At 36.3% G+C, this 13517-nt stretch overlaps 1 protein-coding gene across 1 annotated transcript in view; it reads right to left on the bottom strand.

Annotated features, from left to right (window-relative positions):
• The window catches only part of AKAP9 (A kinase (PRKA) anchor protein 9), an 86062-nt gene that overhangs the window by 6632 nt on the left and 65913 nt on the right, over positions 1 to 13517 (bottom strand). Inside the window, exons 30-42 of the mRNA XM_009703869.1 lie at positions 12583 to 13517; positions 11812 to 11958; positions 10907 to 11410; positions 10422 to 10485; positions 9602 to 9720; positions 8591 to 8782; positions 7476 to 7664; positions 6674 to 6818; positions 5707 to 5926; positions 4549 to 4699; positions 2969 to 3637; positions 1039 to 1244; positions 64 to 172 (exon numbers count right to left, since the gene is read on the bottom strand). The exon at positions 12583 to 13517 is cut by the window's right edge and continues 169 nt beyond it. Coding sequence (XP_009702171.1) covers positions 64 to 172; positions 1039 to 1244; positions 2969 to 3637; positions 4549 to 4699; positions 5707 to 5926; positions 6674 to 6818; positions 7476 to 7664; positions 8591 to 8782; positions 9602 to 9720; positions 10422 to 10485; positions 10907 to 11410; positions 11812 to 11958; positions 12583 to 13517 — 3650 coding nt within the window. The remainder of the gene's footprint in view (positions 1 to 63; positions 173 to 1038; positions 1245 to 2968; positions 3638 to 4548; positions 4700 to 5706; positions 5927 to 6673; positions 6819 to 7475; positions 7665 to 8590; positions 8783 to 9601; positions 9721 to 10421; positions 10486 to 10906; positions 11411 to 11811; positions 11959 to 12582) is intronic.

Genomic DNA, 13517 nt, shown 5'->3' with positions numbered 1-13517 from the left:
TGGTTTCCACTCACAGCTCATCATCCAAACTCTCCCACCAAAGTTACAACATTGCACTCTCACCTCTTCCAGATAGGACAATCCGGGCAGTTTTTGCAGCCCTGAAATAACTTCTTCAATAGCATTTTGTACTGCAATGAAGTCTTGATCATCTGCTGCTTCAAACTGTAATCTGAAACAAGAGCGACAGTTTCAACAGCAGGTATAGTCTGACACCATGAGGCAGCCTGATAGGACTTCCCATCGATCCATACGCACTGGGATTTCAGAAAGTTGCTTCATCATAGGAGACAGGGCAACACTTTCAAGACTGCTCAGTGACTCTAAATGGAATTGGCTCGATTTTATAAAGAATTTGCACAGAATAGTTTCCACTAATTTTGAGAAAGGGATGTTATACACGAAACACATTTAAAAATGTGGGTTTGCTTCCCTGAATCAGTGTGGGCAAAATCGTAGGATATTTTCAAGATATAATGCATTCTGCTTCGCTCAAATGCTTCAGAATGAATGTTTAATATTAAATCACCATCAAAGTAAAGTAAAATCAGATTCAAACCTCCCATGGACCTGGTACCATGCTTTTTTTTTTTTTTTTTTAAGGAGATACTAACATGAGAAAATAAGAACCAAGATCAGTTTCACTGTACCATAAAACACTTCATTTTTTCTGGGGGAAGCAAGGGGGATGATCCATAGCAATAATTGCTATATTCGTCCCCTTATACAGTGAATTATTTCATTACTAAATCATTTTAAAATGACCTACCTACACCGTACCCAAATAAACCTTATCCCTTTCAGAGACAAAAAGACAATCTTGCTGTAACTTATAAAGGATCATATTAAACATGTAAGATTTAGAGCAGCACTTGATACTCTGTGATCCTGTCTTACCTCGGTACATCTCAAGTAATGACACATTCTATAAAGCTAGAACAACCACAATATCAGCAGTCTGTGAATTATGATTGAAACCCACTATATTAACTTGTTGGTTGCTATTAACAAAACCAAGTAGCTGAAGACTGGTCTAACCTGCTAGCAGCTTTCCGAGCCAACTGTTTCAGCTTTGGAGATGCATTTTGCAGCTTTTGTCTAGCATTTTCCAGAATTTCAGTAGCAGTCGAGAAGTCTCCTCCTCCTGTCAGCGTGGGGTAGGTTGATTCATTTGTCTCAGCTCCTTCCATTTTTTGCTGGAGAACCCAATTTCTTGTTCTGTCATTGGGTGTATCCCAGGTAGTCTGTACATAAATATGTGCATATATATATATATAATAAATGCATGTGGTCCGGTGCTTTAAAATGGAAACATTTGATTCTGAAACACACTTAGAAATTGAAGAACAAACAATTCTGACACAGAAAGGTGTTTATAGTGTGACTACACTACTGTTGTAGTGTACCACTAAACTACTATTTGTCAACAGTATAGTGTGCTGTCTCTCTTGACTAAGATCTAGCAACTGTACAGCTACAGTGTGAATCCATTCAACAAACTCAGCCAGCAGGAAGCCACCAAGCCTTTCTGTTTCTTCTGCCAGAGCTCCTTTACCCGTTGTGCGTGGCATCTGGCCAACTGTGCCCACGTGTTGCGGTGACCAACTCATAGTCAGAGGAACACGGCTGGAAAGGCCCACCATGGTCATGGAGGTCAGTTCCCAGTCACAGGCAACCATACCACTGATGCTGCCACAAGTGAAGCAATGCACTGAACATGTGCTCCTCATCCTCACTAACACCCCCCAACACTGGCCATGGAAGAACTGCTAGCACTTCCAAGGAAACCTGAGTCTACAGCTGTGCCTTTGGATATTTGACCATGGTGCAGTACCAATGAACAAAAAAGCAGGGTGTTGCAAATGTCACAGGAAGCAGCAGGAGATCCATTATTTGAAACTCCAGGCAGATCCTGGAAAGCAGATCATATTGTCTGCTGCTGTGGAGGGGAAAAAGCCCCAGCAGTCACTGCCAACCTGATCCAAGGGAAGACTCCCCATTGACAGCACTGCTGGCAGTTACCTCTGAGCAGAAGAGCAAGCTGCATGACCTGAGCACGGCAGGAAGGCTGATGCTATCACAGTTATCAATCATTCAACATCCTGCCTCTAGCTGTGGGTAGTTTCCAATGCTTCAGATGATTAAAACCAGTAGCCAAATTAGATGAAGAGAAAAATTTCCTTCCTGGCTCCACAGACAGACAGCTGCCAAAAAGCATGGAATGACGGCAGGATGGGCAAAACCATGGTCAATAGAGAGGCAAGTGTCCTGTCAACCCTCTCTGGGACTACCCACAAATCACTCACCCAGCAACACTTACCTCTTACAGGGAAGTTTCTAAAGAGTTCTAAAAGTAATTTTAAAATCTTTCCAAACCTTTTATGAGAGAGAGAAATTTACAGGCAACAGTGGTTCCAACCTTCATTCATCTAAAAATCAGGCTAAATTCTTAAAATAATTTTTAACCTTGATTTCTTCCTTCTATTTTGTTTACTAACATATACATATTCATTCATATGCTTGTTTGATTACTTTCTCATTTCATTATTGAAGTTGTTGGGAGATCACTTCTAGATGTTTCAAAGACCACTTGTGGTTTACGAAGTAAAGATGAAGAGCACTGACCTGGAGCATTCCGGAGTAGGAATAGCTCATTCCTGCAACTGGGTGCAGGGAATATTCTTCTCCTATACTGAGAACAAGTGTGTGTATACATTCAGAAGCATTTCTCCTGCTCACGCTCCTCCTCACACACCTCTACAGCTTCATTCTCAGAGGATGTGTGTGAATAGTTTCAGGTAGCAAAACTGGAATGCTTTCCCTTTCCCTTGTGCCTGCATTTTGTAATCTGCAGGCTATTTTATACACTGAGTAAAGGCACAGTGACACACAATGCTAAACTGAACAAAAGAATTAAAAGCTAAATTGCACAGTTCAGTATTAGACATTGCTCTCAGTCCCACTGTACCTCATTTCGATTGTGGCTTGGTGTCATTTCGGCATCCTTTCTTCCTTCATTCTCCTGTTCTTTTTTCTGTAGTTCTTGGATTATTTCCTGCAACTTCTTTGTTTCATTCACTAATTTATGAACTTCTTGCTTCTTTTCTCCAAGTTGCCACTGAAGGTCTTCTACTTTGGACTCCAGTTCATGGAGTTTCTTCTGTGCTATTATGTTAGCATCTTGTTCTGCTTCTAATGCTTTCTTCTGGATCTGCCTTTCTTTTTCTATTTGCTGTCTCACTTGCACAGATTCCAGTTTATACTTCTCCATCTCACTTACTAATTCCACGATACGGTCATGCTTTTCATCCATTTGTTTCTGTAGCTCTTTAAGTAATTCCTCCGATGGATTTGGTGTTCCAGCTTGCTCCTTATCTTCAGCACTTTGAAGCTGAGCACATAGCTCTTTTTCTCTTTCTAGGGCACTGCTTATCTCAAGAGCTCGAATCTTCTCTGATTCAAGAAGCACCTGCAACTCAGAATTACGGCCTCGTTCACGTGACAGCTGGGCAGCACTGAGTGCTTCTTGGGATTCAATTTTCTGTTGCAGATCAGTTGACAGCTGTCTCTCTTGCTCCAAAAGTTTAGTTAACTGTAAATTCTTTTCTTCTTGATCTTCAAGTGAAAATTTTAAATCCTGCCATAGGAAAACAGAAGAATTGATTAAAGCCATTTGTGTATACTTTCCCTTATCTTCTGCAAATTGCAAATACGCTACTTCTACACATACTGCTTTTCACAGGTTTTGCTACTCACAATCAATGTGACAATATTCTGAATGCTGCAGTTACATCTGATATTAAAATATATTACAGGTGTCTTTATTCTAAAATCAGATCATCTCATAAAAGAATATTTGTAACATATACTTTTTAATGAGATACAAACAGCCATAGTTCTGAAGGTGAAGATAACTAGCTGCTTATACTTTCTAAAACTGTGATAGTGATTTTGCAAGTTAAGATTTCAATATGTAAACAAATACATGCTGTTAAAGTGATCTCTTTTTTGATTTAATACTAGTACTAGGATACCTGCTGTCTCCCTCGCTGTATCAGATACTGTAGAGGTAGCAAGGAAGCTACTAATGCATTCTCTCCTAAAGTAAACTCCCTAGTTCAGTTTTCATGAGCTGAAACTGCTGAATTTTAAAATGGAGACAAACAATGTATATCACCTTAAATAATATTCTTAAATACTATCTTTTATGATTTAGGTTGTGGTGGGGGCTAGGTGTAGCCATGTTAGCACTGTCCTCTCCCCTTGAATATCTGACGGCTATTATACAAAGCAGAATCTTTGCATCTTGACCCTGAAAAGCGCAGTTGTAAAATTCCTATTGATTTAAATGGAATTTGCATCAGGCCTTTTTTGTTCTTGCCATGCAGCTTCTATACATCTTTCTTCAGCTCTAGATGATATAATACTGCTGTTGAAGAGAGGACATGGAACACACATTGGACAAAAACGTAAGCTGAGATGAAATGTTAACCAAAAGAACATTTGCGTGCTCCTTGATGTTCCAGGCCATTTAGGATTATGGAGTACCTCAAGCTCTTCTCTTCGTCTTTCCTCACTGCGTTCCATCTTAGCTTTTTCCTTTTCCAAAGCCCACTGTAGCTCTCTTGATTTTTTCTGTTCACTGGCCATTGTATCTTTGAGAATATCTAGCTCAGCTGCTTTTTCTTTAACTTCAGTCCTAAAAGAGAAATGGGCAACCTTTAGATTAGACAATGACTCTAATCCTATCATGGTAACATCAGTTACTTGATATTAATTCCATCTTGTGCATTGAAAATACTGCTCGTGTAGTAGAGTAACAGTGAAAAGCCTAACTCATAAATAAAAAAAGAGTTGCATAGCTCAAAAATGACAGAAAGTGTGCCCATCCTGCTAACTTTGTAGCTGCCATTTTTTATTACTGCTCAGAGGCAGTTAGTGTTCAACTTAATCCAGTCACTGGCCAAAATCTGAAAAAATGTAGGGGAAATGCATCTTGCTGCCATGTGTCTCAAAGGAAAAAAAAAAAGTCTATCTTGGGGGGCATGGGAACCTATGTCCTGAATTTTTGGTGTTTTGTAAATCAATTCTGCATCAATTTGCGAAAGAATCGTGCTCCTGATGGTCTGTAAAGGCTGTAAGGTAATCTATAAAGTAATACCAATTTAAACTCTGTCTTAATTTGTTATCTCTGAGCTACACATTAAGATACCGTACATGGACACATCCATCTGGTAAAGTCATAAATAATAATGGCTTTCTTGAGTGTCAAATATTTGGCCTGTTACCTCTGCTGTTGACCATGCCAAAGCAACATTTAAAAGTTACAGAATTTTACATGAAAATACTTGCAAAGTCATCTTAAGTCTACGATTTTTTTCCTCCATGTTCAGTTTTAGAAGCAGAAAAACCTTTAATAAATATCGTCTACCTATTAGCTTGCATAGAGTAGTCTAATGTGTCAAAATTTTAAAAGAAACTTGATATTAATAAAGCATTAAATCAAACTATGAATCAGATCTTCTTAATCTATAGACTTACATTTTTGTCAAATGGAACAAAAGTCTATTTTTTGTCAAAAAAATTCAGAAACACACACATTACATGAGATCAACTTCCTTAATAAAATCAGTATTATGATCTGAGACAACATAGAAAAGATCATCCTCACTGTCAACACAGAAAGTTTGGCACTGAAAGCCTCACCTGATGGTTTCCAGGTCCTTGAAGTGCTTGTGCTGTGCTTTAAGGGTTGCTTCAAGCTCTAGTTTGGCTTGTGCAAGCTCATTCTTCAGCTCAGCACCCATCATTCTCTCTGAATTCAGCTGTTCCTGAAGCTCAGCTGCTCTGTCCTTCATACTCCGGAGCTCCACTTGCATCTCCAGTATCTGTGACTGCTTCTGCTGGATATTGTACTCCAGCATTTCTAATGAGAATACCATTAATATGGAAATTACTTAGTGAACAAACAAGACTGTCTATTTGGGTAGTTTCCCCCAGCACAGAAAATGACCACAAGGCTATCACTAAGAGTGATATTTTAAAATAATATATTCTTTCAATAATGGAGTGAAAGTAAAACCATGACTTTTATACTGGAATACCTTTCATACTTTCCAAGAACTCACTTCAACTCTTAAACTTTAAAAGGCTATGTGCGCAACCATATCAATATGTATCATTTGGATTATGACTAACATAGCTTAAGTTAGGTATGTATGTATATTTGTCACCAAATTCTTGTGACAGAACACTGACAGTGAGCATTTACTTAATTTTAAAGTACACCTGTTTTCTGAACGTTTTGTTGTTCATTCTAATTGCTTCTTAGTTTACTCATTATGACTATCCAACTTAGATAATTTCAAAGCTATTGAAGCTAAACACTGAAGTGCATAGATGGAAAATAACCTTAAAATACAAGCCTGATTTTTATAGCAATTGAAAGAACTTTGTATCACTTTCAATTTGATACAAGTCACAAGAACACAGATTATATGTTAATTTTTGCAAAATTAGTCCAGTAAGATTGAAAAAGATGAAAAGTATGCATGCTCAGAACATGAGTATCAAAATCAGAGCGCAAAGAAAGTCAGTATTTTTTTCACCTACAATGTTGTGAGCACTGCCATGAAAGCATCTGGAAATAGACATATATTACCACAGAAGTCACCTTGGCTTTTTGAATCAATCTCTTGTTCTCTCTTTGGATTATTTTTCTTACTGTTCATCTGAGCATGTAATACTTGAATCTCCATCAGCAAACTTCTTCTGTCTGCATTCTGAAGACAGTCCATTGCTGCTCTCTGGTTAGTAGCCTATTAGCATTAGAAACATTTAAAAGTAAAACTCCAGGTTTTATTAGAATTATCTATGGTGTGGATGTTACATTAACTTATATATTCATAATATATATATATTCAAAACATTTTCAGTTAAGTCATAATTAAGTCAATTTTATAATATTCACAAGAACTGCTGCTTATTTTTTTATTTCTCTACTAGGTATCAAAATTAGAGAATCAAAAGAGTGATCAGTTTTATGGCAAACTGTAATTTTCCTCACTAATTCTTCCGTGTTCCAGAGAAGATAACTGACCTCCCTCTGTCCCACAGCAGCCTTATCACCTCCTCTTCTTACAACTTGTTTCATATATACAAGCTACCATTTCTCTTAGACAGTGTAATGTAATTCTAATTAACTTAATGAAATCAAGCTCAAGACAACCATGTTTAATTTGAATTGATCTCTGAAGGCTGCATTTTTTCTATAGCTTGCATACCCAAAAATCTCTTTCCCGTACCACGTCAATTTTTCTTTTCAAAGACACCTCCTCTTCCTACAAGTCTTACTTTGTTTTCACCCTTAGACTGTCAAAACTACTATTAATACATATATTTTTAATGGCTTTATACATTCAAAATTAAAATCTAATCTAGACAAACACATGGGATTAAAGTATGTTTTATATTACCTGCTCTTGTAGTCTGTGCTCTAACTGATTCATCAATATCACTGCATCTCTTGTGCCCAGTTCTGCAAGTTCAGTTTGAAATGCAGCAAGAAGAACATTTTGTTCTCTCACAAAAAGCTGTTGAATAGCACGCAGAAGTTCTCCTCGCCAGTCTGAGACACCTTCAGGAGATTCAGTACTTGTATAAATCTACAGTGGTATAAGAACAATTATAAACAGCAGAATTCAAAGATTACATCAAGAACAGTCATTATCATTTTATGTAAAGTGTGTGTTTTCAGTGGAATATTGAGCTTTTCTTACCTAATAGCTATATAACATTCATTCACACAAATGGATGTATTTATTGCACACGTTATGATTTCTTCTGCATGCACAAATGCTAAACTTTTATCTGTATTTTAGACGGAAGCAATTTAGCTTTTTATAACTGAAAACTTAGCCCCGTGTAGTTATTATTTATGTTACTGTCTCACGCTATCCTTTTAATTCTTATGATGTCACATGTATGTTCCTAGACTCTCACAGAGCTACTTGGTAGTGTGCAGATATTGTGTACGAAGAAGATTTAATTTTATAATGATATAAAGTTAATCCTCCCACTTCACATGTTGAAGGAAATGATGAGGTAACAGAAACTATCTACATATATCCAAAAGGTCTAATTGGGGTAATTAGACAGGCAAGTCCTAATAAGATTTAATAGATTACTGACTAATATTGTGTTATATTTTAAATGTTTTTTTTTCTCCTCTTTTCTTCTCACTACAGTATTTTTTTAATAGCATTCAAGTTCTACTACACCAATAAAGAACAACATTAAAAAACTGACTTTAAGTGCTACCGGAAACATTCTTTCAAAATAGAATTATTTTTAAGAGGTGGATCTATACAGACAAAAGCTATCAATTCACAGAACAAAAAATGCAAGCTGTAATTTAATACATATTTTATTACCAGAAAGTGTGACATGCATTTTTCAGTTTTACTGCATATTATTGAAATCTTTTGCCTTGTAGCAGTATATTTAGAGCATTTAAAACTGAATTGTGAATGTGCCTTATAAGATTATCATAAATTATTTTTTACTTAGATAGAATTTATATTAATTATACCTCAGCTTCTCTATGAAGTTGCATTTTTGCAACTAGGTCTTTCAAAGATGAAATGGTGCTTAAAAAAGCTTTCCTTTCCTCAAGCCAAGATTCTGGGCCTTGCTTAAGAGCTGGCATCTCTCTCTCACCATATGGAACTTCAGTGAGAGACAACACCTGTATGCCTTCATGATGGACTGCTCTCAGCAAACCCTACAATAAATACAAAAAGAAATCAGTAATGTCAGTCCTAATAACAAATAATAATAACAACCACCACCACCTTATTTCATACATATTGGAATACTGGTACTTCTAAATCGATCAGCATAAGGAAACTATTTATGTTTCCTCATATCAAAGACAGAAGTGTCACCCAGTTCTTTGTATCTGCCAAACAGTAGAACTTATTAAACAGGTGTATTTTTCCTCAGTTTCAAATGAAAATTCCCAAAAGTTCATCTGTCAAATTAATACCCAAATTTTAAAATGGTTGCTGATGGAAATTGACATTTTAAAAACAAAGCCCTGGGAAGCTTCCAGGTGAGCTTTGCAACTCACCTTTTGAAATTACTATTAAGCTATGGCTTTGTTGCAGAAGACTTGCCTCTTTATTTTTTAATTTTAATGTAATTAAAGCATGATACTCCTACCATTTATAATAAACACATTTGTTTACTTTCATAATAAAGATAATATTCTACACCTATAATAACAGGATCTATAAAATTGTGTAATATATGATCATGACATTATCATTAATACACAAGAACTACAATAAATTGTAATTAACAGTAGTTATATTTCTCATAACCATAACTGAGAACAAGCCTACAGTTACAAAACTCATTTAATGTAACTTAACATGCAAAAATGCACATCATTATCAGAACTATTTTAAAATGTATTAAAATAGCCGACATTTTAAAAGTTATCTACATGTCCCTCTCTTCACTAATCAAGCAGGAGGTAATCTAAGCTTTTAGTAGTATCAGTCTTGTTCCATAATAAAAATTACCAGTTCTATTTTACCTTAATCTTTTTTGGAAGTAAATCTGTTGAATTTTCACCTTCATCTATTTCTTCAGATATCGTGTCAGATACCTGGGTCTGACCAAGATACATTCCTTGACTCCAGTCTGAACTGGAATCTAAAATAAAAGGAGAGAAAAACATGAAAGCTGGATTACTGTGAAACTTTGAAGAACAGGCATCAAAAAAGTATTTTTGTCTGTTGTTGTAACAGGTGGTTGCATGTCACCAGAGTTGATTCTAAGCCTGGAGACTACATGTTTTATAGTTTTTCAGTTTCAAAGCTGTAACATCAAAACAAACCTAAAAAACCAATCTTAAACCCCCTAGTTTAGTTCTAAAAAAGAAATAACTTCTTGCACAAACACTTCAGCTAAATGACCCTCACTTAATATGCTTAGTCTCTGCCTATGAAAAGGATCATACTAATAATTTTTATTGTTCTTGGAGAAGTCAGTACCTGTCATCATCCCCCAACTGCTAGGGAGCTGTAGCTTTAAATTCTATGAAGAGATGATGAAGCTACGCTGAAGAGATAATGTAATACGTAAGAAGAATATAGGAACTCTAGTGGGAAGAAAAAAAATTAGCATCTGATGCCTCAACTCAACCCATCTCTACTCTGGTAATTTTCTTTACATAGCAAATTAATAGACATGGCATGCTCAGCACCTTTTGTTAGTGTGACAGGCTTTTGCTTTGATCTGCGGAGCAGTTATTTTATTTCTTAGAATATAAACTCTTTAACAGTAAACTTCATATTAAAAAAGCAGATTTAATTTATAGTGCTGTTTGAAATCTATAAAAACAAGTTTCTTACCACTAGAACCTCCATCTCTAGCTTGATACAGTGGAGAACGTGCTAATCCAGAAACTGGGATTCCCTATATTTAGAAAAGAGAACAACCAAATCTTTAATCAGTCCACACCCATTAAAAATAAGGGAGCTAATTCTAAGGAGCAGAAAACGATATGAGTCTCTTTGTTCAGTTTCCCCTGAAATTAAAATAGAGATGAGAAAGATGGCATTCAATAGGGTGACCTACGCTTGTTCCCACTTCAGAGCAGGACAGGTCCAAAGCAGTAGCACAAGGAAGCATGTGATAGTTGAGCATACTCCCAAACTTAAATTGCTGAGGAAGGGGTTTGCAATCTCTCCCTAGGCCGTGGAAACATTAGAACACTTAAAAGCTTTATACCGAACATGTGGTGGTTCACACTTACCAGACTTTAAATGGGAATTTCTGTAGCAGGAGCGAGAACAAGAACCAAAGTAGTTCAGTGAATGTAAAATAGGATACATACCTCTTTAGCTTGTAGAGTTTCTATGACTTCCTTTAAAGTATTACATTCTTCAGTCAATACTTGCACTGCAACAAACTTCTCTCTTTTTAATGCTTCCGATTCAGAGATATGTCTTGTCTCCATGTCCATGATTTCAGCAGCATGGAGTTCTTGCATTTGGTCAATTTTTTCAGTAAATTCTCTTATGATCTCTGCAACCTCTTCTGAAGAACATCCACTTTGCAAATCAATTTGGATTTCTGCATTTTTAACAAGGATTGGTGAAGTTTGGATACAGCTGTTGATTTCCACAGTCTTGTCTGTTTGCGATGATGAGCTTTTTCTAAATAGAGCAGACTCACTGGTTGACAAATAACACAGTATTTCTGCATCCTTTTTGCTTTCAGTTTTTGCCGTTTCCTTGTCCTTTCTCATGTAACTTGCAAGCCTCTCTTCTGCTTGAACTAGGTTCTCTTTGACTTTGCACAGGTCTTCCTGAAGATGTATCAGACTTGCTTCTTTTACCTGTAAATATAGAGAATCTGAATTGCAGTCCTTTCAAATACTTTAAAAAAAAAATAATCTAAACCCCAAACAACCCTCTATATGATTACAGCTCAGTTTAGTCCTATTTTAAAGTAGTTATGACACATGGTAGCAAATATTATCTCCTATGAAATACAGCTCTAGATCCACTGCTGCACTATAGTGGACCGTAAAACTATGTACTTTGGCAACAAGCAAAGATTTGGTCTACAGCACTACAGCATCAGCTCTATTCCACTGACAACAAGTACTGAGTGACCGTTTTTCTTAGTGGCATTCTCAGTAAAAGATTAAAAAAAAGCTACAGCATGCATATTTGCACAGTAAGTTCTATATAAATACAGGACTTTAAATACAATATGGAACAATTCGGTTCTTACTGCTAGCTCTTGCTGAAGTTTCTCTGCCTTTTCTCTGTAACTGCTCAGTTCTTCCTTAGCAGCAGCTGCCTCTTCTTTAACTTGCTCTAGTTCAAGTTCATTAATAAGCACATTTTCTTTTTGACTTCCCATGAGTTGTGCTCCTACCTACGTGGCAACACAAGATACAGAAAAGAGTGAAGAATCTTATGAAGAATCAAGTATTAACAACACTGGTCACTTTCACACCAACTTACAAAAAGCCAGAAATGAAAAGACCACAGGGGAAAACAAATGTATGTTATTTGGATTAACGTAGCCTCAAAAAATTAAGTCTGAAAGACCATTGTCCTAGATTAACTCCCACAAATGGATAAACCTGTACAGACAAATTACTATCACTCCCTTATCATTCTGAACACTCTCTTAGATAATTTTTTATCATTTTAATTTTTATCTCTCTATCTCCATGCCATGTAAAAGTGTAATTCACCTCATTCTATGTTGATTCAAAGAAAAAATCAGAAAGTATACATCCAAAATTCAAAATCACCATACATTCATGAAAAGGCAAAGTATTTTTAATGCAAAATGGAAACTGATAGTGGAGTTCACCTAAAATAATAGGCTTCTCTTCTTTGTAACTCCAGAAATAACAGAGAAATGAAGGCCTACCCCACACAGCAGAATATTCCTATCACCGGTCTCATTAAGAAATGTTTCATTCATTATGGTTTACATAACATAATAGATTTTACTGAAAACAAGTCAAAAGAAAATGGCATCTAATACCTGGTATGTCTGCATTTCTTCTTGCTTGATGTATTTCTGAATCTCTCTTTTCTGTTCTTCTTGAACCTTTTCCAGTAACTGCTGAAGTTCTAAGAGTTTCTCTTCTTTCACTTTAGCTTCCTTTTGTGCAACTTTAACATTTTCTTTTTCTAGTTCCAAGTTATGATACACTGTTGCCAGTTGGTCCTCCATCTCACTAAGCCTCTGTGTTAAGAGTGATAATTTTGATTCCATCTCATTTTCAGTCCTATCATTAAAACTCTCTGTTTGGGCATTCTTGTGTGCTTCCTCCACACATTTTGAAGCTTCCTGCATTAATTTCCTTTGCTCTTGAACTGCATTTAGCTGAACCTGACTCACAAGAGCAGCAGCAACTTTTTCCACTAGTGTCTCTTCCAGTTCTAATATCCTCTTTTTAAGTGTTTCTCTTTCAGCTTTGCCTTGCTCTTTCAGGTCTTTTATTTCATTGTAAGACTGGCCCAGTTCTGAATCTTTTTCCTTAATGCATGCTTGAAGTTGCTGCAGTTGTACCTCCATCTTGCTAATGGTGACTCTTGTATACTCATCTGAAAACCTAAGCTGGGATTGATCTAGCAACTCTCTCTTCTCACATAAGCCTTCTTCCACTTTTTCAGTTTTCCCATTGGTCCTATCTTCTGTTTTTTCCCTATCACTTTTCATCAATGCCCACTTATATTTCTCTGTTATTCTTTCCTGCTCTTTTTTTAACATGCTTATTTCTTGCTTTAGCTCGTTCATTTTTAACTTAGTTTCCTCGAGCTCATTCTTTGTTCGAGATGCCTCTACATTGACGTTTTCTACTTGCTTCTCCAAAGCTTCCTTTTCAGCCAGAACTGTTTCAAGTGTGTGTTTCAGATTGTCAGCATCTTCTTGAAAAGCAGCAATGTCTGCAGGTACTTTTTGTTCAATATTTG

This window comes from Cariama cristata, unplaced genomic scaffold (assembly GCF_000690535.1).
Source record: "Cariama cristata isolate BGI_N322 unplaced genomic scaffold, ASM69053v1 scaffold9357, whole genome shotgun sequence".
Classification (NCBI taxonomy): domain Eukaryota; kingdom Metazoa; phylum Chordata; class Aves; order Cariamiformes; family Cariamidae; genus Cariama; species Cariama cristata.
Note: the sequence above shows the minus strand (reverse complement) of the source record. Positions and strands in the feature narration are given on the sequence as shown.